The 26,923-nt window shown below is 39.7% G+C and overlaps 1 protein-coding gene across 2 annotated transcripts in view; it reads left to right on the top strand.

Annotated features, from left to right (window-relative positions):
• Nucleotides 1-21,191, top strand: part of PELI1 (pellino E3 ubiquitin protein ligase 1) — a 60,826-nt gene extending 39,635 nt beyond the window's left edge. For both annotated transcript variants that reach the window (XM_008147550.3, XM_054727925.1), the window contains exons 2-7: nt 6,284-6,426; nt 8,776-8,905; nt 12,586-12,687; nt 16,728-16,925; nt 17,024-17,212; nt 18,752-21,191. In XM_008147550.3, the coding sequence (XP_008145772.1) occupies nt 6,356-6,426; nt 8,776-8,905; nt 12,586-12,687; nt 16,728-16,925; nt 17,024-17,212; nt 18,752-19,318 (1,257 nt within the window). In that variant the 5' untranslated portion in view covers nt 6,284-6,355 and the 3' untranslated portion in view covers nt 19,319-21,191. The remainder of the gene's footprint in view (nt 1-6,283; nt 6,427-8,775; nt 8,906-12,585; nt 12,688-16,727; nt 16,926-17,023; nt 17,213-18,751) is intronic.
• Nucleotides 21,192-26,923: the final 5,732 nt, after the last annotated feature.

Raw genomic sequence — 26,923 nt, 5'->3', positions numbered from 1 at the left:
GGACAGGGGCCTGCTGGTCGAACTCCTGGTCGAGGGGACAATTTGCATATTAGTCTTTTATTATATAGGATATACAATGAGTGGCCAGATTATTATGCGTTCAGAGATCATAATAATCTGGCCACTCAGTGTATAAAGAGAGTGAGTGCTAGAGCAATATCTAGCTACTAGAAGCCTGTTGCACGAATATTCGTGCAATAGACCTTCCTTCACCTGGCTGCCGGCACCAGTTTTCCTCTGGCACCTGGGACCCAGGCCTTGGCTCTGGCCACCCGCCAATCGGAACGCCTCCTGCCGGCCCGATTGGCCACCCCGAGTCCCGCCGATCGGGCCGGCGGGAGGAGCAGGGGGCGGGTACTTGCGAGTCCCTGCTCCCCTCTCCTCCCACCGGTGCAATTGGCCACCCAAGCCCCGCTCCCTGCGCCTCCCGCCGGCCCAATCGTGGGCATAGCGGAGTGATGGTTAATTTGCATATTACCCTTTTATTATGTAGGATTGGGCTTTGTTAAATATTCCACACCAATGTGAAGAGCATCTTTCTTCAAAATACAGAGATTCAAACTTCTTTACAGCAGTCACCTGTCAGTATGTATTAGAACCTGCAATAGAAGATTCAAGGAGAAATAGCTATCAAAGCACATTTTATTCGTAGTTTAAAACTGCCAGTTATATGTATATTGATTATATGCCTTTTAAATTGGGTGATTTTAACCAATTGGTTATTATAACCAATACTATTCAGTATCCAAGTGTTTTACTATAGGTTTTCAATTTTTAGGTACAGAAATAGAATCCATCTTTCAGTGTGTTCCTGTGATTGAAACTTGGATATCACTGATAAAAGATCCCAAGATCAGGCCTTTTAACCTTTTGCACTCGGATGTCGGATGTCGAGTGTGACTCGACACGGTTAGCATCGGTAGCAGCTCGTATGTCGAATTGTATTGAATGAATGTATCAATAATTTGAAGTATAAAAAAGTCCAAATAAATAAGTTTGTATGAAAAGAAAGTCCAGTTTTTTATTCTACTGCTGCGCTTTGTGAAATCTGGGGTATTTAAAAAATTAAATCCTGAGTAGAATAAAGGAATCGAGAAAAAAGCAAGCGAGTGCAAAGGGTTAAGGACCTAATCAGTGTAAGAATAAGTATACTTAGAAATACAGTGTTTTTCTTGGCTAATGTGGCCAAGGGCTCTAGTGGGTATATGCCAGCCCTACTCTTAATTCCTTGTCTAAGGTAAAAGTTGTTTCTTTTGCTATAGTGGCAATAGGACTAAATCTATAGTGCTGTGTGCACATTACTTATAAATACTTATTTTAGGACCATATGGTCGCATATATTTCTAGTTCCAAAATTGTCTTCAGTCTACTTTAATCCCTTAATTTTTAGAGATGAGGAAGCAGATTGCTTTGTTCAAAGAGAGCTAGAACTAGAACATGAATATTTGCTAGCCATGTAACATAAAGGAAATTATTCCGGGTGAGGCCTCGCGCACCTAGGTCCGGGTGAGGCCACATGCCCCAGGGTCTGGGAGAGGCCACGCGCCCCTGGGTCCGGGTGAGACCATGTGTCCCTGGATCCGGGTGAGGCCTCGCGCACCTAGGCCCGGGTGAGGCCACGTGCCCCTGGGTCTAGGAGAGGCCACGCGCCCCCGGGTCCGGGTGAGGCCATGAGTCCCTGGATCCGGGTGAGGCTGCGTCCCGGGTCCGGGTGAGGCCACGCGCCCCTGGGTCTGGGAGAGGCCACGCGCCCCTGGGTCCGGGTGAGGCCACGCGTCCCTGGATCCGGGTGAGGCCACGCGCCACTGGACCCGGATGAGGCTGGGTCCCTGGGCCCGGGTGAGGCCATGTGCCCCTGGGTCCGGGTGAGGCCTTGCGCCCTGGGTACGGGTGAAGCCGGATCCTGGGTCCGGGTGAGGCCGTGTGCCCCTGGATCCATCCGGGTGAGGCTGGGTCCCGAGCCCGGGTGAGGCCACGCGCCCCTTGGGTCTGGGTGAGGTCACGTGCCCCTTAGTCTGGGTGAAGCTGTGCCCCTGGGTCCGGCCGAGACCAAACCAGAGGGAGTCGGACCTCCGTTACCACCATTTGTCCACCATCCAGAGCTGAGGGGTCAGTGCTGACATGTACACATAAGGAACTGGTGGACATTGAAATTGGGTCTCAAAAGAACTGTTGGTCCAGAAAGAAACTCACTACAGACTGATTCATTTGCCTGTCAGCATAACTATTATTGCTCGTCTCACATTCAGTTCTTATAAGTATATATCTAGTGACATATGATCTCGCTCATCTAGGGGAAATAATGAACAACATAGACTGAGGAACAAGAACAGAACCAGAAACAAGGAGGCATCGATCGGACTATCGGGCCTCAGAGGGAGGATAGTGGAGGGTGGGGGGAGGGGAGAGAGATCAACCAAAGGACTTGTGTGCATGCATATGAGCCTATCCAACGGTTAAGTTCAACAGGGGGTTGGGGCACACGTGGGGAGGGGTGTGGGATGGGAATGGGGGGATGAGGACAAATATGTGACACCTTAATCAATAAAGAAATTAAAAAAAAAATAATAAAGGAAATTATTTGCTACTATAAATGAAAAACCAACACTTCCTAAAAATAGGAACTCTAAATAGGAATGCAAATCAAAATGAAGCAGTGTTACTAAAATTTAATTAGTTCTTACTAAAATTCATGTGGGAAGATGAGAGGATTTTATAGTGTATTTAAATGAATGAAGTTTTTCTTAAAATAATTCTTGCCCTGGCCTGTGTTGCTCAGTGGTTAGAGTGTCGGCCCACACACCAAAAAGTTGAGGGTTCCATTCCCAGTCAAGGACAAGCACCTAAGTTGCAGTTTTGATCTCTGACCCTGGTTGGATGTGTGCAGGAGGCAACCAATTGATGTGTCAAGGTTTCTCTTTCTCTCCCTATCCCTTCTCTCCCTTCCACTCTAAAAATCAGTGGAAAAAATATCCTCGGGTGAGGATTAAAAAAAATAAAAAGAAAGTAAAAAGAAAATAAATTTTAAGTATGTTTTACTTTAAAATAATTTAGTAAGCATTTTTTACTTTACTAACAATAAAAGGTGGTATGTTGGTCTGAATTGCTAGTTTAAATGTTTATGTTAGTTAGTTATAAGGGATAAAAAAGAGGTCAAACTGGCTAACTTTCTCTTTGTTCTTATTCATTGGGCTATAAATATTCTGTGTTACTTTCTCTCTGAAAGTGCTATTGTATACAGGCTATATTTTATTGTACTATAGGAAAAAACAAGTAGGTATTTTTCATTTATGAGTTTCCTATGAAACCTCCTGGTGGAATTACAAAACCGGGAAACCTCTATGGATTAGCATAAGAATTTTATTGTGAAACCTTTGTAATAAGGCCAATAGGAAGACCAGGGAAAGAAACAGATACAGGAAATACCTAGTCCCTTTAAACTGCTAATGAAATAGAGATGAGAGTATTGTGGAGATTGTTGATGATAGTCATTTTTCTGACTTATCAAAAGTGTCAGGCTTTTGTTTTCCATACCTATGTCAAATTTATACATTTTAGTTAAACTTTATTTTGAGATAATTGTAGGTTCACATGCATTTGGAAGAAATAATACAGAGATTCTGTGTACCTTTTACCCAGTTTGCCCCAATGTTAATATCTTACAAAACCATGGTAAAATATCACAACCAGGAGGTTGATATTGATAAAGGACTCTTCACCACTGGAATCCTTCCTATTGTCCTTTGTAGCCACACCCACTTACCTCCCACTCACCTCCCACTCCTGCTCCCTCCTTAACTCCTGGCAACAACTAATCTGTTTTCATTTCAATACTTTTGTCATTTCGAGAACGTTATATAAGTGGAATCATTTATGTAACTTTTGGAGGTTACTAGCTTTTTTTATTCAGCATAATTCCCTAGAGAGTCATCCATGTCGTTTCATCTACCAGTAGTTTATTTCCTTTTTATTGCTGAGGACTAGTCCACATAATATGAATAAAGCTGCTATAAACATTTGTGTATAGGTTTTGTATGAACATAAGTCTGTTTCTCTAGGATAAATGCCCAGGAGTGCAATATATAGTAGTAATTGCCTTAAATATTTCCTTTATAGACATTTGGAACCACATGAGACAGTGTTATATAATTTTTGCTTTGACCTTCAGGCATAACGCAGAAAATTCAAGAAAAGGAAAGCTTATTGTATTTACCATATTTTTACTTATCGTATTCTTTCTTCCTTTCTGATGTTCTAATGTTCCTTCTTTTTATCATTTATTTTCTGCTTTGAGAATTTCTTATAGTCATCCTATTAGAGTAGATATGCTGGTGATAAATTCTTCTAATTTTCCCTCATCTGAGAATGTCTTGATTTCCCCCTTGTTTTGCTGGCTGTAGGATTCTGGGTTGACAGTTCTTTTCTTTCAACACCTGAAAACAATATGCCACTTTCTTCTGGCTTGTATAATTTTGGGTGAGAAATCCCCTGTCATTCTAATTGCTTTTCCCCCATAGATAAGGTATAGTTTCTCTGGCTGCCTTCAAAATATTTTCTTTGCCCTTGGTTTTCAGAAGTTTAATTGTGATGTGTCTTGGCGTGGGTTTCTTCAGGTTTATCCTACATAGGGTTTGTGCAGCTTCTTAAATCTATAGTTTTGTTTCTCTTTCCAAATTTGTCAATTTTCAGTCATTATTTCTTTGAGTACATTTTCAACTTCACTTTTTCTCCTCTCTTTCTGGGCTCCAGTGGTACAAATATTAGATCTTTTGCTGTAATCCTACGGGTCCATGAGGCTGTTTTGTTGTTTTGTTTCTTCGGTCTATTTTTCCTCTGTTGTTCTGATCCTTTACTGTGTCCCTTCCATTCTGCTGTTGAGACCGTCCAGGGAGCTTTTCTTTGCTGAGATTTTTTTTTTCACTTGTCTAAACATGTTTGTAATTGCTTATTGAAGAATTTTTATCATGGTTGGTTTAAAATCTTTATCAAGTAATTCTAACATCTCTGTCATCTTATAATTTTGCATGGTTTTAAATATTTCAGTTCTTAATATAATGAGTGATTTTCTATTGAAACCTGGACGTTTTCATATTATGTTCTGAGACGCAGGATATTATCTAAACCTCCCATTTCCACTGATTTTTCCTGACACTACTTTGGTAGGAGAATAAGAGGTACCTCCTTTTTACTGCCAGGTGGACATAGAAGTCGAGATTCTCTACTCAGCCTCCATTGACACCCAGGGAAAGGAGATCCTTATTATTACTGCTGGGTAAGGGTAGAAGTCCAGGCAGGCTCCCCATGTAGTCTCCCAGGGCACTGCTAGTGTAGAAGTAGGGGCATGTTACCAACCCTCAGGGGTGAAAGTCCTGACTCCCTACTTGGCCTGCCCTGACACTGATTAGGAAGTTGGGCCTTCTCATTATGGCCTCATGAGGTCCAAGTCTAGGCTCCCACTCAGCTATTGGTGCTGTGGGTAGAGGTAGAACCAGTTTTCTGTGGTGTTTGGCTGCAGGAGAGTGGCTATTGTCAAAAGTTTTCAGTCTTGCTAAGGCTGCTCCTTTCTTGTTTTTGTTTTTTGACTAGAGAGACTAGGCTTTTGTTGGGACTTTTTTTTTTTTAATCTGCTAGTTAGCATTTCAGGTTGCTGGATTCTTCAGCTCCAAATCTGGGATATATTTGGCAAAAAGAAAACTGGGTAACTCACCACTGTGTCATTCCTTGGACCCTGAAGTTCCTAGCTGGTCTGCCTTCTCACTTCTTTTCAGAATCTTCTTACGTTTGTTTGTTTGTTTGTTGTTTGTTTGTTTGTTTTAAATATATTTTTATCGATTTCGGAGAGGGAGGGAGAGAGAGAAACATCAATGATGAGAGAGAATCATTGATTGGCTGCCTCCTGCACACCCCACACTGGGGATTGAGCCTGCAACGTAGGCATGTGCCCTGACCAGGAATTGAACCGTGACCTCTTGATTAATAGGTCAACACTCAACCACTGAGCCATGCTGGCTAGACTCTTCCTATGTTTTTAGTTGTACTTAGTGGAAATAATAGGAAAAAATATGTCTAGTCTATCTTCCTGGAGGTGGACGTCCCCAAATGTACATTTTAATTCATTTAAACAGTTGTATCAAAATATAACCATTATTGGGGGAAATGTTTCCTACTTTGAATATTATCTGATAATTTGCATAATACTGTGTTCACAAAGTCAGCTGGAAAATAACATTATTTAAACTGAAATTTATTGTTCATATTATTAATGAAAACTTTTCCCCTCTAGGAAATAATGCAAAAGGTGTCCCAAGGCTCCTGACCAGTGAACAAAGATTTGAGAAAGACGACAGCCAAGCTCATGTTTTCTCCTGATCAAGAAAATCATCCATCCAAAGCACCAGTAAAATATGGTGAACTCATTGTCTTAGGGTAAGGTTTCCCCATCTGATGACATAAAATTGAATAATATATAATAACTTTAAAAGTATTTTTTTTAGAATTTATACCCTACCTATTTTCAGAAAGGACTTAAAGCTACAGGTTAATATTACTAAATCAGGAGACTCTTTTAATTGTCAGTTTTATGCTATCACTTATAAGGGTACAAATACTGCATAAACCTTGCCTCACCCTCACCCCTAGAAAGGACAGAGCTTCTTAAAGATGAAATGAAAAATGTATTTGTCTAGAGTCATATAACCATTCCATTTGTCTTTCCTATTCCTTGTTTTAGAAAAATTTGCTTTGGCTGACATTATAATTTTTTACAAACCTGTATAATAAAGAGGTAATATGCAAATTGACCATCACTCCCATACGCAAGATGGCTGCCCTCATGTGGTCAAAGATGGCAGCCCCCTTGTGGACACAAGATGGCCACCACAAGATGGTTGGCAGGGGAGGGCAGTTGGGAGGGTCCAGGCCTGAAAGGGAGGGCAGTTGGGGGCAATCAGGCCTGCAGGGGAGGGCAGTTAAGGGTGACCAGGTCAGCTGGGGAGGGCAGTTAAGGGTGACCAGGCTGGCAAGGGAGGGCAGTTAGGGGCAATCGGACTAGCAGAGGAGCAATTAGACGTCGATCAGGCTGGCAGGGGAGTGGTTAGGGGTTGATCAGGCTGGCAGGCTGGCAGGCAGAAGCAGTTAGGAGCAGGCAGGCAGGCAGGCGAGCAGTTCGGAGCCAGCAGTCCTGGATTGTGAGAGGAATGTCGGACTGCCTGGGATCGGGCCTAAACAGGCAGTCGGACATCCCTCAAGGGGTCCCAGATTGGAGAGGGTGCAGGCTGGGCTGAGGGTCACACACACCTTCTCTTCCTCCCCCACCCCCCCACCCCCGTGCACAAATTTCGTGCACCAGGCCTCTAGATTTTTTATAAAGAGTCAGTACAGACCTAGCTGGATAGAGCATCGGCCTGCGGACTGAAGGGTCCCGGGTTCGATTCCAGTCAAGGACATATGCTCGTGTTGCAGGCTTGATCCCCAGTAGGGGCATGCAGGGACAGCTGATCAATGATTCTCTCTCATCATTGATGTTTCTATCTCTCTCTCTCTCTCTCTCCCTTCCTCTCTGAAATCAATAAAAATATATGTATTTTTTAAAAGTCAGTACAATTTTTACATATGGCAGTTTTTTAGTAAATTCTGTTCTCCTCCTTGTCAGCCACTAATGTAGGCCATTTTACAATCACATTCTCCTCCAACCTCAAAACTGTCTATTCCCTGCCTCATTTCCCCCCAGATTGACCATGTTTTCGAGGTGGGAGGGGGAAAAGTGAATGAATAGAAATTATTATTAAGCTACTGCTTATGCCATAATGAAGCAGTAAAGAATGAAAAAAAGCATGACCAACACCTAGATTCAAATTCTAGCTTTGCCAGTGTACGTGTGTGACCTTCAGAAAGTATCTTAATTCCTTTGAGTCTCTGAGGAACTTCATTCCTCTGAGGAATAACTTAATTCCTAACCTGTGAAAGTGGAGAGTGATACCAATCTCACCGAGTGTTTTATGAGGATGGGTTAAGTGAGGTGATGTATGGGGTAGAACCGAAGAGTGCCTACTACATAGTAAACACCAGATGTTTTGTTTTGAACTTTTTCCCTAGTAGTTCAGTCCTTGCTTACTTGCTTACCTACAGAACATATATATATCTTATCATGAAGAAATGGTCATAATGTCTGAACAACAAAAATATGTTTTAACTGCTGCTTAGCAGGCATCTCAGTTGGACAGGTTTTGCCAACATAATGTGAATATATATGTGTATGTTCAAGTGGCTGAGACTTAACAAACAAGCCTAAAAATACCATATTTCAAAAGTTCAGCTATTTAAAGTGTTTGGTTCACAATTAAAGGTGATTCTATTTTAAACAATTTATATTGTACTTTTAAAGGTTAGATTAGCACATGCAAACATTAACCTTTAGAAAAAAATAGAATGAGTCATGAGGAGTCAGATATGCCACTAATCACCTCTTTGAAGAAAAATATAAGTAACTTAAAGTAATAATGAAAAAAAGATTGTGACAAATACCACAATCCAAATTCTAGCTTTATATGTATAATACAAACAGTAGTTCTATGTGACTTAGAACATGGCCAGAAGGAATCTCATTTTGTTTTATACTCAGGCAACTGGGGATCAGCAATTGCTAAAAAGAATTTTAGATACCTATATTGTGCTAATAGATAATTGGGGATTGATCCTATAAGGCAAAGTAACACATTTGTTAGAATTGTATGGTTCTCACAAGAGATCACCTAATCTTTTTTCTCCCCCAATCAGGTATAATGGGTCTCTCCCACACGGCGATAGAGGAAGAAGGAAAAGTAGGTTTGCTTTATTTAAAAGACCGAAGGCAAATGGGGTGAAGCCCAGCACTGTGCATATTGCTTGTACTCCTCAGGCTGCAAAGGTAAAAAACAAAACAAAACTGTACATTAACTTGGAGAAATTGGAAGACTTGTTGTACATGTGGTTTATATTCTCTAGCATTCCCCTCACATTCTATACCAGAAGTTTTCTTTTGTTTGGACGGGAGAACACACGTTGGAGACATGATATTTTAAGGGCTGCCATATGAAAGGGCATCAACTTTTTTTAAAATGACAAACGAGGATCAGTAGGTGGAAATTAGAAAGAAACATCTCTTAATCAGGGCAGGGGTGGGTTTAGGGCTTTATCTAATATTTAGAATTGTACAGCTGTCAGCCCTGAGAAGTAGGGCATTCCTGCTGTTACTTTAAGGGCCCTTGCCTAGGCTTGGCAAGGAATGTAGCGAAGAAGTGTATTCAGGTACTAGAAGCATGTTTAGATGAGGCAAGTTTAGAGAGGGAGAAAGAAATCGAAACATTAATGATGAGAGAGACTCATTAATCGGCTGCCTCCTGCATGCCCCTTACTAGGAATCAAGCCCACATGTGCCCTGACTGGGATTGAACCGTGACCTCCTGGTTCATGGATTGATGCTCAACCACTGAGCCACACTAGCTGGGCTGGATGAGGCAGTTTTTTAAATTAAAGGTTTTTCTCAAAGATTCTATGGATGCTCTTACTTTTGTTTATTTATAGTTTTGTTTTATGATCTACATAGGTTTTAGCATAGTGTCTTGAAAAAAGTAGACATCCATAATTATTAAATTGAACCAAAGCTATGAAAAAGCAAATACTCAACCTTATCTACAGTATAACTTCTCTATCTACTTGCCTAATGCTTTTAGCCCCTTTTTCTTTCCTTACCAAAATCTCCAGAACCTGGGCCACCATTTTAGGACACTTGGACTTTGCCTAGAGTGATAGACAATTAGGGGGAATTTTAGATCTCCACATCTACACTAATAAAAGAGAATAGATGCAAATTGACCATACCTTCTTGATGCCCACCAGCCAATCAGGAGTGAGTATGCAAATTAACCCAACAAATATGGCGAGTTAATTTGCATACACATGCGTCGAGCAGCCGGGGTGAGATGCTTGCATCTTCTCCATGGCAGCGACGCAGCGTTCCGTACCGCCCCAGCCTCTCCTGGCCTCTGGGCAGAATGGGAAGAAGGAAAGGCAGCTCCGGCCAGAGTGAAGGGGAAGGAAGGTCCATTCTTGCACGAATCTTCATGCATCGGGCCTCTAGTTTCCTATAAATTACTATACTTCCAGTTGTTCAACACAGACTGAACTTGATACTATGGTGAGTGAATAAAAATTAAAGAGATCCTTGACTTATGGAAGCATCTATATTTTTAGCCAAGCATCCTCAGGATGTACACAAATATTATACTATCTGAGGTATATCTTTGTAAGTTAAATAACAAGAGACAGAGAATTGGGTATATAATGCCTTGGTTTAGGTCATAGCTCCAGTCCCTGGAGTTAGTTGGATTTTTGGCTTTGTTTTATATTCAGTGTGGTGTCTAAAACAGTCCTCATGCCTTGGCTAGGCTGCCTCTATTATTATTTGAGAACCAGTGAATGTAGAAAAGAGATAGTTTCTTTTAGGTGTTTCTTTTTGCTCCTTGAAGAGAACGGATGTGCTAAGCAGGTGGTGGAAGTTGAACAACTTATTGATCTAATCAGAGGAGCTTCTTTTCAGTATTTCCCCACTGGAGTGCTTTGGCATTTTGGATGTGCCAATTATTCTTTGTTCAGGACTGTATTATATATTGCAGGACAATAACTTTTAAGCCCACAAATCATTGTAACAGCCCAAAAATACATCTATGTATTTCCAGATGCCCCTTACACAGCTAATATGACCTCTGGTTAAGAGCAATTATCATGGGAAAATATTTCTAATTCCTACATCTGTAATATTCTATTCTGTATTTTTCTTTGCATTTTTAACTGTCATACTTCTCATGTTTTCATTGTTAGCTCCTTCTCCTCTTTACTGGACAACAAGAATTTTAGGGATCAAAGATGAACTCTTTACTATTTCAATTTTGGAGGGATGTCGTATGAGATCATGTAGAAAACTGGTTAGTCTGGCATTCATCTGGGATGAATGGTTAAACCCTCCCTTCCAGTCCAGTGAGAACTTAACTTGACATAGTTCTTGTTCTGAATCTAAGAGTAGGTTTAATAGCTAAAAAAAAGTACACAGGGATTACAATCTCAAAGTACACAAAAACCTCTGTTTTTAAATCTCTTTAGCCCTTAAGAACTTCCAAAATACTGAGCAATTCTGTGATTGATTAGCCAGTTGTTTAATGCTGAGTTAAAGTAATTGTAGGTTTTTAAACCTATAAAATAATTATACAATATTTATGAATACATAAATGTATTAAAAAACCGCATGCATGGGAATGATCTATGCTGCATTCTTGAGGTTGGATACCTCTATGAAGAAGGGAGCCCTAGCTGATTTGGCTCAGTGGATAAAGTGTCGGCCTGCGGACTAAAGGGTCCTGGGTTCTATTCCAGTCAAGGGCACATTGCCCAGGTTGAGGGCTCAATCCCCATTAGGGAGCGTGCAAGAGGCAGCCAATCAGTGATTCTCTCTAATCATTGATGTTTCTATCTCTTTCTCCCTCTCCCTTTCTCTCTGAAATCAATAAAAATATATTTTAAAAAAATAAAAAGAAAGGGAGTGGGGAGGGACATGCAAACAGCCTTGATTGTATCTGTAGAGTTTAATTTCATTTAAAAGATCAGAAGCAAAAATGACATTATTAAACTTGGATAAAGCTGGGTAGTTAGTACCCAGGTATTTGTTTATTCTCCTTGTAAAGTATATGAAAATTTCACAATCTTATTTAATTTTAAAGCTATTATTTTAAGGCTTTGTTTAGTACAGATTAGCTACAAATTGAAACCAAGTAAAATTTTAAAATGCCAAAGCTCTAATAAACTTTTTTTTTTCCATTTAGCCTCTGTTTGTATAATCATTCTTTGTATCTCTTTTCCTCTTACTCAACCTGTTTCAACTTCCTTTGTTTGGGTTTTCCCCACTCTGAAATTATCTTCAACTCATATACATAGAATATGCTTGAAAACAAAACTGAAAAGTTCTTTTAAGCAATGTTTTTCGTTTGGGATAAGTCAGTAGTACAGTTATAAGCTTTATATTCATTTCCTTTGGTAATGTTTAATCATTCTATGAATCTCTCTGTATCTAGCCCAACATATGGTAAATATTTGTCATCTGTAGTCACAGAATGGCTAAGTAAACCAGTTAACTCTCCTTATTGGTTAGCATTATAACTCTTAGAGTTACTTTAAAAATAAAATTCCTCTTACAGGATTTTATATTTTCTTCTTATCAGAACAGTACTGAGTACTGTTTTCAGATTCTACATGGAATTTGATTTTGATTACTTTATAATTTAAAATACAAGGGAGACTCAATTTTATTCTTTTTATACAATGAAACTGTATTCTTACTCTTTAACTACTTCAAAGTATTCTTCTATACCCTACTGAACCTGAGAAACTACTGTCACCGCTGAGGTTATGCAAGAGTTATTAATCTCTAATCTAAATTGTCTGGGGGGGGAAGGTGGGAGGGATGAAATATGTCATATTGATAGGTTACCCTTTTTAAAAAAAATCTGATTTGATTGACCTGCCCACTAATTTTGCTATTAATCTTTTCTTTCTTAGGCAATAAGCAACAAGGACCAGCATAGCATATCATATACATTATCTCGGGCCCAGACAGTGGTGGTTGAATATACTCATGACAGCAACACTGATATGTTTCAGGTATTAAAATATGTGAATTCTTTTTTCATAAAAAAGTTAAACCTATTGTCAGTGACTTTTGCTCTATTCAGATTAAGGATGATCATATTTTCATGTATTTTGTTTATATTGTTTTCTAAACCCCATATATATATAAGTTAGTGTAGCATAATTAAGAGATGGTCTCTAAAATTATAATTCCTGGTAAGCATTACTTAGCCACTGTATGCCTCAGTTTCCTCCTAAAGTATGGTTAATAAAACTTCCCTTGTATCACTATTAGGAGGCTTACTAGTAAATGGTTTAGTACATGTAAAGTGGTCAGAGGTATACCAGGTAGATGGTAAGTAAACACTTAGCTATAATATAGATGTAGTAGTTCTATTAGCTATTATTATCCCAAAAAAAGGAACCAAGAAATATTCTGCACATGTTTATGACCTTTTTTTTCCCCAATACTTTCTCACCTTCCTCTATGTAGGCAATAAAGAGTACAGGTAGTTCTAACTGTTTCTAACATATATGACTTGTTTCTCAGCACATATTTGGTAAATAAAAGTTTTTTTCATTATCTTATACTAATTGATGGTATAAGAATCTATAATAATAAAAGTATAATATGCTAATTAGACTGGGTGTCCTTCCGGACAAAGCCAGAGCTGTGAGGGAAGCCCGGATCCCAGGTGCCAGAGGGAAGCTGGTGCCGGCAGCCTGGGGAAGGAAGGACTACTCTTGCACAAATTTCATGCATTGGGCCTCTAGTGTTTTTAATAAACTGATAGATGATAGAACAGCCAAACTCAAAGATGTAAACAAAATTTATATCTTCTCCCTTAATATGTGTTTTGTAAAGGCTTAGTTTTTTCGGGGGGAAAAGCAAACAAACAAACAAAAACTTCAGTACCTAATAATGTTGCTTTTACAGTTATTATTTTAAAATGACTTTTTAACTTTTCCTTTATTTTACAAGATTAAATGAATGTGAAAAGGTCTGGAGATGTCTTTAATTATAACCAATAGCAAATATTTCTTTGAAGTCACTCACTGCCCCCAGCCCTTTTAAAGGAATACTGACTTTTTTTTAGAATAGTGTGTCTAATATTAGAATATGGCTGTTGCTTTTACAAAAAAAAATTTTTTTAATAAATAACGTTAATGAAGATGAAGGTTTGGATCTTAATGAGAACCTAACATAAGCTTTAGGATGATTTTCCACATTTCATTGTATTGACAACCAGTTCAAATGAATGTGTTTAATTAGCTTTTTAAAAATCAAAATGCTACCTAGATATTTGATCATAAACTAGAATTGTAGTTTTAGGAATTCCCTTTTTTTGTTTACTCCTTATCTTTTGTCAATAAAGTTACTGAAACCTTGTGAATCAAATATTATAAAGTTAGTTGGGGGCAAAATTGTGATTAAACCAGGCATCCTGAATTATGGAATAGTCTCTTCACCATCTTATAAAGGCTTTTAAATAGATTATGGCCTTTTTTGTTTTGTTTTGTCTTTTTCATAGAGGAATAGAGTTTCCCCCCAATAATAGTAAACTGATGATATCCTTTCTACAGGCATTATACTTATGGATGATATGAACATTTCTACATAAAAAACCTGAAATATATCAGAAACTACCTTGATAAATTAGCCAATATTTGAGGAACTAGTTTTGTAAGCATTCAAGGATCCACTTACCTTCTAAACTGAACAAGAACCTTTATTGTTCAAGACATCGGATATTCAAACTTCAACTCTGCATTGCTTGACACTCTGAAGTAAATACAGGGAACATTGCAAGTTGATTACATACAGGTGCTACATTGGCAGTCTAAGAAGTACAGTCTTTTAATTGGGTTGAAGAAGAGTGAGGAAAGGCTTTATGGCAGTGCCTTTTTTTTTTTTTTTTTATCAAGTTAAGTAGGATTTTGCCAGTCCAACTAGTAGAAGCATTCTGACAAAAGAAATAACAAAGAAGTACACCGTATGGTAGAAGATTGATGAATAAGCAACTGGTAGCTAGAATACACTTTTGTGTGAATAGAAATAACAAGAAATTAGGCTGGATTGGTAGGTGGGAGGCAAATTGTGAAGTTAGTTTTTAATTATTATCAGAAATAAACTGATAAGTTCAGATAGATTGTAAGGAACTACTGAAGTTTTTAATGGGGGTGGAAGAGACATAAGATCTATATATTTTTTTTAATATATATATTTTATTGATTTTTTACAGAGAGGAGGGAGAGGGATAGAGAGTTAGAAACATCGATGAGAGAGAAACATCGATCAGCTGCCTCCTGCACACCCCCTACTGGGGATGTGCCCGCAACCAAGGTACATGCCCTTGACCGGAATCGAACCTGGGACCTTTCAGTCCGCAGGGCCGACGCTCTATCCACTGAGCCAAACCGGTTTTGGCAAGATCTATATTTTTAAAGTTAATAGTAGCAATTAGAAAAAGGAGGAATTACTAAAGTTTATCTTAACACAATTCTATGTTGGCATCTGAGGACAATCATGTAGGTTTTCTCTTTATAGATATTTCTGATTTCTTCCTTCTTACCTGTCATGACCGATAATTGCTTTGATGTCTCAAATCTTCTCTAAGACCCAGATCAAATATCAGCTCCTCTGGAACAATCTCTCTTTCCAAATAAATGCTGCTTCTGAATATCAATTCTCAATCCAATCCTTGGTCTACATCTTTTGGCTCTAAAACAGCCTTTTTATTTTTGGAACTATTTCAAAGGTTTGAGACCATTTTCTTTGGATATCATTATCTTTAAAATAAGGAAAAGGAACATTCAGTCTTACATTTGTTAACCAACCAATTTCCCCTTAAAATTCTCTAAACTAAATAAAGACTTTATACTTGATGATAGGAACAAAACACTAAAGAGTTTTATCTGAAAGTATGCTGATAGGAGGAATTCCTGAGGCTCAAATATGCAAAGAATGACTTTTAAAAGTCATCATCTTTGTAAAGGGTCTTTTTTTTTTTTTTCAGTACTCACATTCTTCAATTTTATGATATTACTTTATAATAAATACATTAATGAACCAATCATTTTAAATGTTTACTTTGAAACCCTGTGACACTTGTTCTGTCATCCATCCCACAGATTTCCTTTTTTCTTTTCAACTTTGATCTTTCAAAATGAAATTAATTCATTTACTAGCTAGTACTCCGAAGTTGTTTCTAATTCTCTGACACTTTACCCACCAGAACTCTTTATCTGGGAATCTTGTTCTGAAATATGGCCAAGAACAAGGAAAAAAATTAAAAGGACATCTAGGCATATAAAATAAATGTCAGATAGGCCAAGCACTGACATTCCTTTCTCTGCTCCCTGGAGAATCCCTTAAGCTCTTAACAGTAACCTTGTGAAATACTATTCTTTGAAGTTTGGTTATTTGATTTCTCAACCCATATAAAAGTAGCTGGATAGAGGAGGGGGGTATGGTGCTAGAGACAAATATGCCCAACACCAAGAAATGATAACTGACAACCTGGCAGAAAAGGCCAAAAAAAAGAAGTATTAGTATATATACGACCTCAAAGCAAGACTACGTAAGGCCTTAACATAAGGATCAGCGTTCTTGTACACCTTTATAGCACCTAAAGATATCACTAGTTCAGCTGAATATAAATGGTATTCTTAGTGTAATATCCTGGAGTCATCATAAACGATTTACTTATATGTCAACTGTATTCTGTTAAAAAAGGTAGAGTAGTATATGGTAGACATTTTCATCCAAGTGGGTTAAAATTAAAATCTGCAGCCATCTAGAAATCTCAGCCATCCTAAACTCTTTATTCCCTGAGGGTTTCATATATTCTGGGTCATAACTTCTCACTTAATTCTACGCTCTAAGTGACTATTATATCAGAGCAAGTCTGTTAGATTAGTTTTCAAGGGTATAGATGCCCCCAAAGTTAAGTATAAGTTTGAGCTTTAAAAGTTTCAGAAGCATAATGATTTCACCTTATTGTGCCTTTTTTTGAATGGGTTTTCCACTGTGTTCCTTTGAATAGGTTTATAGACATTTCTTTTTCCCTTAGATTGGTCGGTCGACTGAAAGTCCCATTGATTTTGTAGTAACTGACACAGTTCCTGGAAGTCAAAGTAATTCTGATACACAGTCAGTGCAAAGCACTATATCAAGATTTGCCTGTAGAATTATATGTGAACGGAATCCCCCATTTACAGCACGGATTTATGCTGCAGGATTTGACTCATCAAAAAACATCTTTCTTGGGGTAAAAAGCTTTTTTCCTATATGATGCATTATTTTATAATCACTTGTATTTCCAAATTACAAATAAGCGGAAGCTCTCACTCTTCTTACTCCTACTAGGAGAAGGCTGCCAAATGGAAGACATCAGATGGGCAGATGGATGGCTTAACCACTAATGGCGTTCTTGTTATGCATCCACGTAATGGGTTCATGGAAGACTCCAAGCCTGGAATATGGAGAGAAATATCAGTGTGTGGAAATGTATTCAGCCTGCGTGAAACCAGATCAGCTCAGCAGAGAGGAAAAATGGTAAGTATTGAGATGTAGCTCTTTATTTAGCTACAGTAAATACATAGGGTGAGTTGGACTGAATGCATTACATATTCCCCAAAAATTCTTAAATCTCTTGTTGACACATAATACTAAGTCTGATTATCATACACTGACTACTAACTACTATACTATAGGATAATATTTTAATATTTCAATTTGGACACTCATAGTTTATTTCCATATTATGTTAATACTAGGGGCCCAGTGCATGAATTTGTGCACCTTGAAAGGAACTGTGGGCCTGGAAGCTGCGGTGGGCACAGGGGCGGGTCTCGGCCCATCCTCCATGCCCCCACCCAACCCCTCCTGCCGCAGCCCCCAGTCCCCTGTCTGTCAGCAGCCCCGCTACCACTGCCCCCACGCATTGACAGCGTCGGCCCAGCTCACACCCACTGATGGCATGGAGCGATTGGGGCTGGCACCAGCAGCAGGTGTGAACGGGGCTGGCGCCTTCAGCGGGTGCGAATGGTGGCTGCTGCCCCGATCGCCCCTCAGGAGCAGGGTGAGGTGGAGAAGCCCTCAGGGGCAATCGGGGTTGGCAGCTGCTGCTCACACCCATGACGGCACCGAGCGATCTGGGCCGGCAGTGGGTGTGAGCACTGAGCCAGGACTGTGGCACACAGGAGCAAAGAATTTTCAGTAACCACCAGAGGCTCACCCTGATGACAGCGACCGGCGCCCTGCCTTGGTCTGGCGCCCACACTCACCTGCTCCACCATCCCACCTGCTGCCAATGCCCACCATGTTCCGCACGTGCCCCCCTGGTGGTCAGTGCCTGTCATAGTGACCGGCTGTTCAGCCGTCGGTCTATTTGTATATTAGCCTTTTATTATATAGGGTATTTTAAAACGTAAGCTTTCCTAAATTAAACAGCACTCTGTATTTTCTACTTCTATCTGTATTATCTTTGGCCATGATATTTATTGGATATATTCAACCAACTGATTAGCCTCGGAAAATAAGCCTGTGTGGGTGGACACGTGTTCAGAAAACACAACTGCCTATTGATCCCCGCTTTTTCATGGTACTTAAACTGTTTATGCAGCCTATCCCTTTTGTTTTAATCATAAATTATCCTATATAATAAAAGGCTAATATGCAAATCGACCGAATGGCAGAATGACCAGTCTCTATGGCACACACTGACCACCAGGGGGCAGATGCTCAATGCAGGAGCTGCCCCCTGGTGGTCAGTGTGCTCCCACAGCGGGTGCACCATTCAGCCAGAAGCCAGGTTCATGGCTTCTGCGGCAGCACTAAGGATGTCCAACTGACGGCTTAGACCCGCTCCCCCTGGGGTGCGGGCCTAAGCTGTCAGTCAGACATCCCCCGAGTGCTCATGGACTGAGGGTGCAGGCCGGGCTGAGGGGACCCCCCTGCCAAGTGCACGAATTGCGTGCACCAGGCCTCTAGTCTTTAGTATAAGGCTCAAAAGAAATACATGTAAGACCAACACTCTTATGCAAATATCTAAAGCTCAATAGTGAATTTTTTTTAAATTCTTGTTTCCTCTAGGTGGAAATGGAAACTAATCAGTTACAAGATGGCTCATTAATTGACCTTTGTGGTGCAACATTGCTGTGGCGTACTGCAGAAGGCCTTTCCCACACTCCAACAGTGAAGCATTTAGAAGCTTTAAGACAGGAAATCAATGCAGCACGACCTCAATGCCCTGTAGGGTTCAACACGCTAGCATTTCCTAGTATGAAGAGGAAAGATGTTGTTGATGAGAAACAACCATGGGTCTATCTAAACTGCGGCCATGTGCATGGCTATCATAACTGGGGAAACAAAGAAGAACGTGATGGAAAAGATCGGGAATGTCCTATGTGTAGGTCGGTTGGTCCCTATGTCCCCCTGTGGCTTGGATGTGAAGCTGGATTTTATGTGGACGCCGGCCCTCCAACCCACGCGTTTAGCCCATGTGGGCATGTGTGTTCAGAAAAGACAACTGCCTATTGGTCCCAGATCCCACTTCCTCATGGTACTCATACCTTTCACGCAGCCTGTCCCTTTTGTGCACATCAGTTGGCTGGTGAACAAGGCTACATCAGACTTATTTTCCAAGGACCTCTAGACTAACAGACAGTTGCCCGGACTGCATTATACATTTATAAGCTAAGTGAGTTGGGTTTTTCAACCTGTTATCCACGTCACGGTTTCTCTGATCTGGTCATTTGCATTAAGATGAAGAATTTTTTTAAACATTTATAATAAATTGTAGCAATTTTTGAGCAAAAATGTGGAAAACTCAAGCAAAGGAATTTCCAAAAGTACCTGACTTCTGAATCCTGCGTTTTTGTAAAATCTATTTTGAGGAGAAAAAGACAGTCTAATAAGATGCCTTCATTTTAGTGTTTTTGAATCACCCATCCTCAGTGTTGAAAATTGTTTTGTATAACTGAGGGTACTGTTGGTTCAAACTATGTTAGTTTACAGTTTATTGCAAACATTGTAAATTACAGCAACATGTATATTAACTTTTTTTCTATTTATCTTTATTGTAGAAAATACCTTAGAATGTTCTTGATAGAGTAGCATGGTGATGATGGTGTCACACTCTTGGTGTGAATGGTAGGTTAGTGAGCATAGCTCAAGGATTTGCAAAGTTAGGAAGATGGACAAAAGAGCCTCTTTCCCCACCCCCATCTAAATATGGACTTTGGTAAATTAGAATACTTTGTAAAATGAAATTTATATTAATTACCATTGTGTAAAAGGTGTTTGTTTTTAACCACATTGAAGATGATTGGGAAAAGAGTTTTTTTTCCTTAATGTTTCTCTCAAGTGTAGTACTATAACAAAAACTTAATGCTAAGAAACATTTTATATGCTCCTTTTGAATATGCAATTTAATCTAGATTATCTATTTTTCTCCTGCGATAACTAATCTGTTTTTAGTATCAGCAACATTTGGCAAGTTTATTTTTTAGATATAAACTGTGGTTCATCTGTTCACTGTTTCTAGAAAAAAAAAATCATTCTCATGAGGAAAAGCATAAATTAACAAGAAAGGAGAGTGACTTGATTTGCTTTTAGAAAAGGAAATGCTTAAATAATTAATTATTCTGTTTTGGGCCTTATCCAGACATTAAGGAATCTGGAGAGATATAAAGGGTTGAATGATAATAGTGCACCCCCCTTTTTTAACCTCACAGATCAGCTTCTGGCTTGAATCCTAAGGAAAGTTGCCAGTGTTAAGGAAATGTTTGGTTGGCAGAGGCGCACCATCGACAGCAGAGTGGAGGGACATATTTGCATGATCTGTTTAGTCTCTAATTCCAATAAATTATTTTGCTCTCAGAAACAATAAAAAGTTTCTTCTCCTCCTATCACTCCTCCTCCCACCCCCCCTTTTTTTTTAATGAACCACAAGGAAAGTACAGACAGTTGCACTACATCAAACCCTCTGTGGCACTTAGAGAAATCAATACACTTTTACATTAGACGGAATCATCATTTTAATCTTTTTATTAGTTTTCCTTTAGTTTGAAAAGTTGTATAATACTTAATTGACTCTTGCAAAATTTTGTATGTGGTAGCATAGCTTTAATTTATCCTATTACAATGCTGTTCTGAGTTTTCTTTCGGTTAAAAAAACAAAACAAACAAAACCTGTTGCTTAGAAGCCATGAACTATTTTATTTTACTTCAACTTGTCAAAATTTCCTTGGTTTTAAAAACTATCATGTGGACTCACTCAGGAAATGCATGTCAGGAAATTTGTATTATAAGTTTATTAGTTGTGATGTATCAGTAACTGCTGTTACCCCCTTTTCAAAGAAATATAACTAATTTTGAAGTTTTCTAGCTTGTCACATGCTTTGTGACTAATGCAAGGAAATCAAGTCCTGTGTTGTATTTGTTCTAGTCATTTCTATTCAGTCTATATATTGTAGCTAATTTTTATTTGCAATTAATTTATTCAAACTAAGTAAATACTTTTCAAAATAGATATTTGAATTTGTCTCTGTGCATTCATTTTTGCATAACTTAGAATGGGAAATCAGAAGTGATAATTTGCAGACAAGACTACTGCACACTTCAAAACTACTCACTTGAAATAGATGAGTTTGCATTTGAGGTACAATTTTAAATCTCTGGTTCTCTTCGGAAAGCATCTCTTATTGAGACTGAATTGAGGTCCTTCTCTACGTTAAGTCTTACAAGAGAGTTGTCTCCTTGCAAGTTGCATACTAGGCTTTTTAAATAGTGCCTCAATGACCAGAAAAGACTCATGTTCATTACAAAGTGCCTAAATTCCTCTACCAACTGGAAAAAATCAGGTTCATGTCACATCACATTCGTGTTTTGAAAACTCAGGTAATTTAAATCATTAGTCAAGTATTTTTCTGTTTAAGCATTTTGAAAATTTTGTTCTGTCACTTTGCCAATGCCAAATGGAACACTTTTACTTACAGGCTTGTATTAGGGCCGTGGTCGGCAAACTGCGGCTTGCGAGCCACATGCGGCTCTTTGGCCCCTTTGAGTGTGGCTCTTCCACAAAATACCACGGCCTGGGCGAGTCTATTTTGAAGAAGTGGAGTTAGAAGAATTTTAAGTTTAAAAAATTTGGCTCTCAAAAGAAATTTCAATCGTTGTACTGTTGATATTTGGCTCTGTTGACTAATGAGTTTGCCAACCACTGTATTAGGGCAATGCCAGTATTCTGGCCAAGGGAAAAGAGTTGTATTCCGGTCTGCTAAGTGTACTCTCAAGAAAGATATTCTTTATGGCTTAACTCTTTTATAAATAACTAATACCTAAACGTCTTAATATCTAAATGTTCCTTAATTTGTGCAGAGGATTAAACTTCCCATCATCTAAAATGTTAGGGTCATGAAGCAAGACACAGTAAGGAGCCAGAGGAGGAGTCTTTACCAGGTTATCTTCTTGAAGCTGAAATTGCTCATTTTCATCATATAAAAGTCTAATACATGTAAAACAGGATAGGAATAAGTAATGATATAAACATATAATTACATCTAACATGAGTATTTCCACTCCACTCTTCCCTCAGGATAGTTCAAGAACCATGTGTGATGCATGGCCTTCTAAAACATAGAATGAGTAAGGGCACCATGGAAATTCATCTTTAAATTTAAAAGTTAAATAAAATTCTGACACTTTGGCCCCCTCATCTCAATGGATCAGGATCATCTTGTGCTACCCTACTATAGAGACCACTGGCTAAAAGATCTGTGACCCACTCTTGTGTTTATGTTCTAAGTATTAATCACCAAAATAATAGACTATAATTGAACAGTATTATTTTATCTCCCACTCCCACTTTTGGAATTACTCTTATATAAGTATACTTTAAGGCCATATGCCTTCAAATTTTATCCACACATTCTTACAACAGTTATTTGAATATTCACTATGCACCAAGCCCTATTCTAAACATTGATTGATGTAGCAGGTGGGGGGAAATTCCCTCTCTTCATAGGATTTGTATTCTAGTGGGGAAAATAGAAATGAATAAGAAAAAAAAAGGTAAAGCATGATAGCAGTTTTGAAGGGACAAATAAAGCAGAAAGGGAGATACAAAGTGTGTGGGTTTGTGTGTGTGTGTGTAGAGTGTTTGCAGTATTAAATAGGGGAAGGAAAAGCCCCACTGGAAAGGTGGTACTTGAATAGAGATCTGAAGGAGCTGAAGGATGTGGCTACTTAGGAGCAAAACATTTAGCCAGAAGGAACAATAATTATAAGGGTCCTAAATTAGAAGCATGCTTGGAATCCTCCTGTATCATAAAAGGGTAATATGCAAATGGACCAAACGCTCAATGCAGGAGCTGCCCCCTGGTGGTCAGTGCGCTCCCACAGGGGGAGCACTGCTCAGCCACAAGCCAGACTGATGGTTGGGGAGCGCAGAGGCCTGCCTTTGTGGAAGTGCTAAGGATGTTGGACTGCGGGCCTAAGCTGTTAGGCAGACATTCCCCAAGGGCTCCTGGACTGTGAAAGGGCCCAGGCCAGGCTGAGGGACACCCTCTCCCCGGTCCCCCCCCCCCCCGCCCCCGCCCAAGTGCACGAATGTCATGCACTGGGCCTCTAGTATTTCTATAATAGCAGAGAGGCCAGTGTGGTTCTGTCGTATGAAAAGAAGAGTAGTAGGAAGAGCTCCAGAGGGTAAGTGGGGCATGGCGATGAAACTAAATCTTGGAGGATCTTCTGAGACTTTCGGCTTTTATTTTGAGTGAGATGGGGCCATAGGATTTTGAACAGGGAAGAGATGTGATCTGACATACTTTTAAAAGATTAAATAGACTGAAGTGGGAGCAGGGAGACCAGTTTGGAGACCAACGCAATAAATCCTGAAGAGAGATGACAGGACGTGGATCAAAGTGGAGTTAGTTTGCCGAAACCGGTTTGGCTCAGTGGATAGAGCGTCGGCCTGCGCACTCAAGGGTCCCGGGTTCGATTCCGGTCAAGGGCATGTACCTTGGTTTCGGGCACATCCCCAGTAGGGGGTGTGCAGGAGGCAGCTGATCGAGGTTTCTCTCTCATCGATGTTTCTAACTCTATCCCTCTCTCTTCCTCTCTGAATAAAATATATATTTTTTTTAAAAGTGGAATTAGTTTGAAGAGTGGTCAGAACCTGGGTATGTTCTGAAGGTGATATGAGCTGACAATATTTGCTGGCAGATCAGATATGGGAGTGAAAGGAGAGTCAAGGGTTTTCTCAGCTCCGCCTAAGCAACTAAAAGGATAAAATTGTCATTTATTGCAGTGGAGAAGATTATGAGCGGAATGGTTTGAGGAGAGGGTACACTGCTTGTGGAATTGCGGAATTGGGAACTTAGCTTGGACGTTAGATTGAGACTGCTTTTAGACAAGATGTTTGCCAAAAGTAAACCTCTGCTTTTTTTTTTTTTTTTTACTTATTATGACCAATATTCTCCATATAGTCTATGCTTGCTTAGAAACAAACAAAAAAATATTCCTCCTGATTAGTGGTATACTTCCTTTCATTGAAATAGAGTTGGGCCACCTCTCCAGTTTCTCTCTTTGTTTTGGCAGCCCTCTCAGGAAATGAAGTTCTGTTTTCAACTGCAGTAGTAACTTCCTTTAGCCAACATGTTCTGATACAGTTTTCTTCCCTTCTCACTCATGTACACCTTTTTCTTTAGCTCTTGCATTTATGTTCTTAAAAGTCCTCAGTTTTAGTGAATCTTAATATTTTGCTACTTCAAATCTTTATTGGCAGTGGCTGAGTACATGTTGTGTTTTATATTTTTATTTTTTATTTTATTATTTAAATATTTACGGAGTTCTTAAGCCTATTATATAAGCCCAGATTTTAATATTCAGTTTCTCTTAAGGAAATATTCCTCTGTTTGATGTTGTCAGCAGAAAAGGGAGTAAATAAGATAGAAATGAATTTTCCTAAAGTAAAGTATCATGTCCAAACATTCTGTTAGATGATATGATAGGAATGCTGATTCGACTGTAAACCCAGCTATGTATGCTAAAGGATAAACTACAGCATAAGTCCTAACTGGTTTGGCTCAGTGGATAGAGCATCGGCCTGCAGACTGAAGGGTCCCGGGTTCAAATCTGGTCAAGGGCACATGCCCGGGTTGCAGGCTTGATCCCCAGTGGGGGGCATGCAGGAGGCAGCCGATCAATGATTCTCTCATCATTGATGTTTCTATCTCTCCCTCTCCCCTCCTCTCTGAAATCAATAAAAATATATATTTTTAAAAAACTACAGCATAAAATAATTCCTCACGGCTAATGTTTGAGTGTTTCCTATGTGTCAGGCACTGTTCTAAAAGCACCATTCTAAGTACAAGGTGGAGCAAAAGTAGGTTTACAGATGTGAGTGTGGGAACGTTTATTCTTTTATTATTATTTATTTATCATTGTATTATTTTTCATACAAACAACTGTAAACCTACTTTTGTTCCACCCTATATATTACGATATTATTTAAAACTCAACACTATGAGCTAGGAACTGTTCTCTCCATTTTACAATAGAAACCAGACACAGCAACGTCTAGTAACTTGCCCAAGGTTCACATGATTTGTAACTAGAGGAGTCAGTTTGAACCTTTGAAGTCTTGCTCCTTATCTGTGTAGGCAGCCATCACATTTTGCTGCTCCTCCCAACCCCCACCCCTCCTTTATTTTTTATTTGATTGAAATTTGAACTCTATTTTTTTTTTACAGAGAGGAAGGGAGAGGGATAGAGAGTTAGAAACATCGATGAGAAAGAAACATCGACCAGCTGCCTCCTGCACACCTCCTACTGGGGATGTGCCCGCAACCAAGGTACATGCCCTTGACTGGAATCGAACCTGGGACCTTTCAGTCTGCAGGCCGATGCTCTAGCCACTGAGCCAGACCGGTTTAGGGCTGAACTCTATTTCTTTATCCCAACTTTTCAAAAATGATTTAAGGTGGCTTATAAACAAAAATTATATAAGATGAAACATCAACAGCAAAAATCTTTGAAAGGAAAATAGTTCGGTATTCTAACAAAATAAGATAAAAACAGAGTGGCATGAGTACATAAATAGATTTAATGAGAGCCTGTAAAGTTGCTATAGGTAAGTCACAAATCTAGCATATAGGTGTTTAGTAGATGATTCAATAAGGGAACATAATCAATTACAAGATCAGTGTAACTGCCTGAGAAAGTAGCAATGGATACACTGCTGCAGCAACTCATAATCAATTCTGGTCCTGCAACCAGAGACATTCACACCCGGGAAGTAGTGCCATTCCTTTATAAGTGGATTCATGCAGTACTTGTCTTCCTGTGACTGGCTTATTTTTGCTTAGCAAATATCCTCAAGTTTCATCCATATTGTCACATGTTGCAGAATTTCCTTCTTTGAGGTTAAATAGTATTCCAATATATGCATATACTAGAGGCCTGGTGCACGAATTCATGCATGAATTTGTGCACAAATTCGTGCATGGGTGGGGTCCCTCGGGGTGGCCTGCGGGGATTGGGCCCCAGCTCGTGCCCCCAGCCTCACAACCCTACAGCCCTGCCTGGCACCCCGCCATGGCCTGGTGCTGCCCCCTCACCTGCTCCACCATCCTGCCTGCAGGGCAATCAATCGGGGCCAGGCCCCCCGCCACGGCCACTGGTCGCCATCTGCAGGGCGATTGGCGGGGTGATCGGGGGCCCCCCCCTCACACCCACCTTGGCCTGGCACTGCCTGCTCACCTGCTCCACCATCCCGCCATGGTCCTGCTCTCGTCAGGGCCCATCAGGGCGAGCAGTGCTTCCACTGCCGCCCGCTGCCAGCGCAGCGTCGCAGACCCCCGCCATGTCTGCGCCGCCCCCTGGTGGTCAGCGCATGTCATAGAGAGCAATCAAATTCCCGGTCGAACTCCCAGTTGAACAATTTACATATTAGGCTTTTATTATATAGGATTCTATTTTCTTTTTGCATTCATCTCTTGGACATTTAGGTTGTTTACACATCTTCACTCTTGTGAATAGTGCTGCAATGAAGATGGGAGTCCAAATATCTCTTTAAGATTCTGATTTCAATTATTTTGGATAAATAACCAGAAATGGGATTGCTTGGTCATATGGCACTTCTATTTTTAATTTCTTGAGGAACCTCCATATTGTTTTCTATAGTGGCTACCCCATTTTGCATTCCCACCAACAGTGTGCAAGGGTTCCAATTTCTCTACTTCCTCACTAATACTTTGTTGTCTT

Source organism: Eptesicus fuscus, chromosome 16, assembly GCF_027574615.1.
Source record: "Eptesicus fuscus isolate TK198812 chromosome 16, DD_ASM_mEF_20220401, whole genome shotgun sequence".
NCBI lineage: Eukaryota > Metazoa > Chordata > Mammalia > Chiroptera > Vespertilionidae > Eptesicus > Eptesicus fuscus.
The sequence above is the reverse complement of the archived record's forward strand: the minus strand, read 5'-3'. Positions and strand labels throughout refer to the sequence as shown.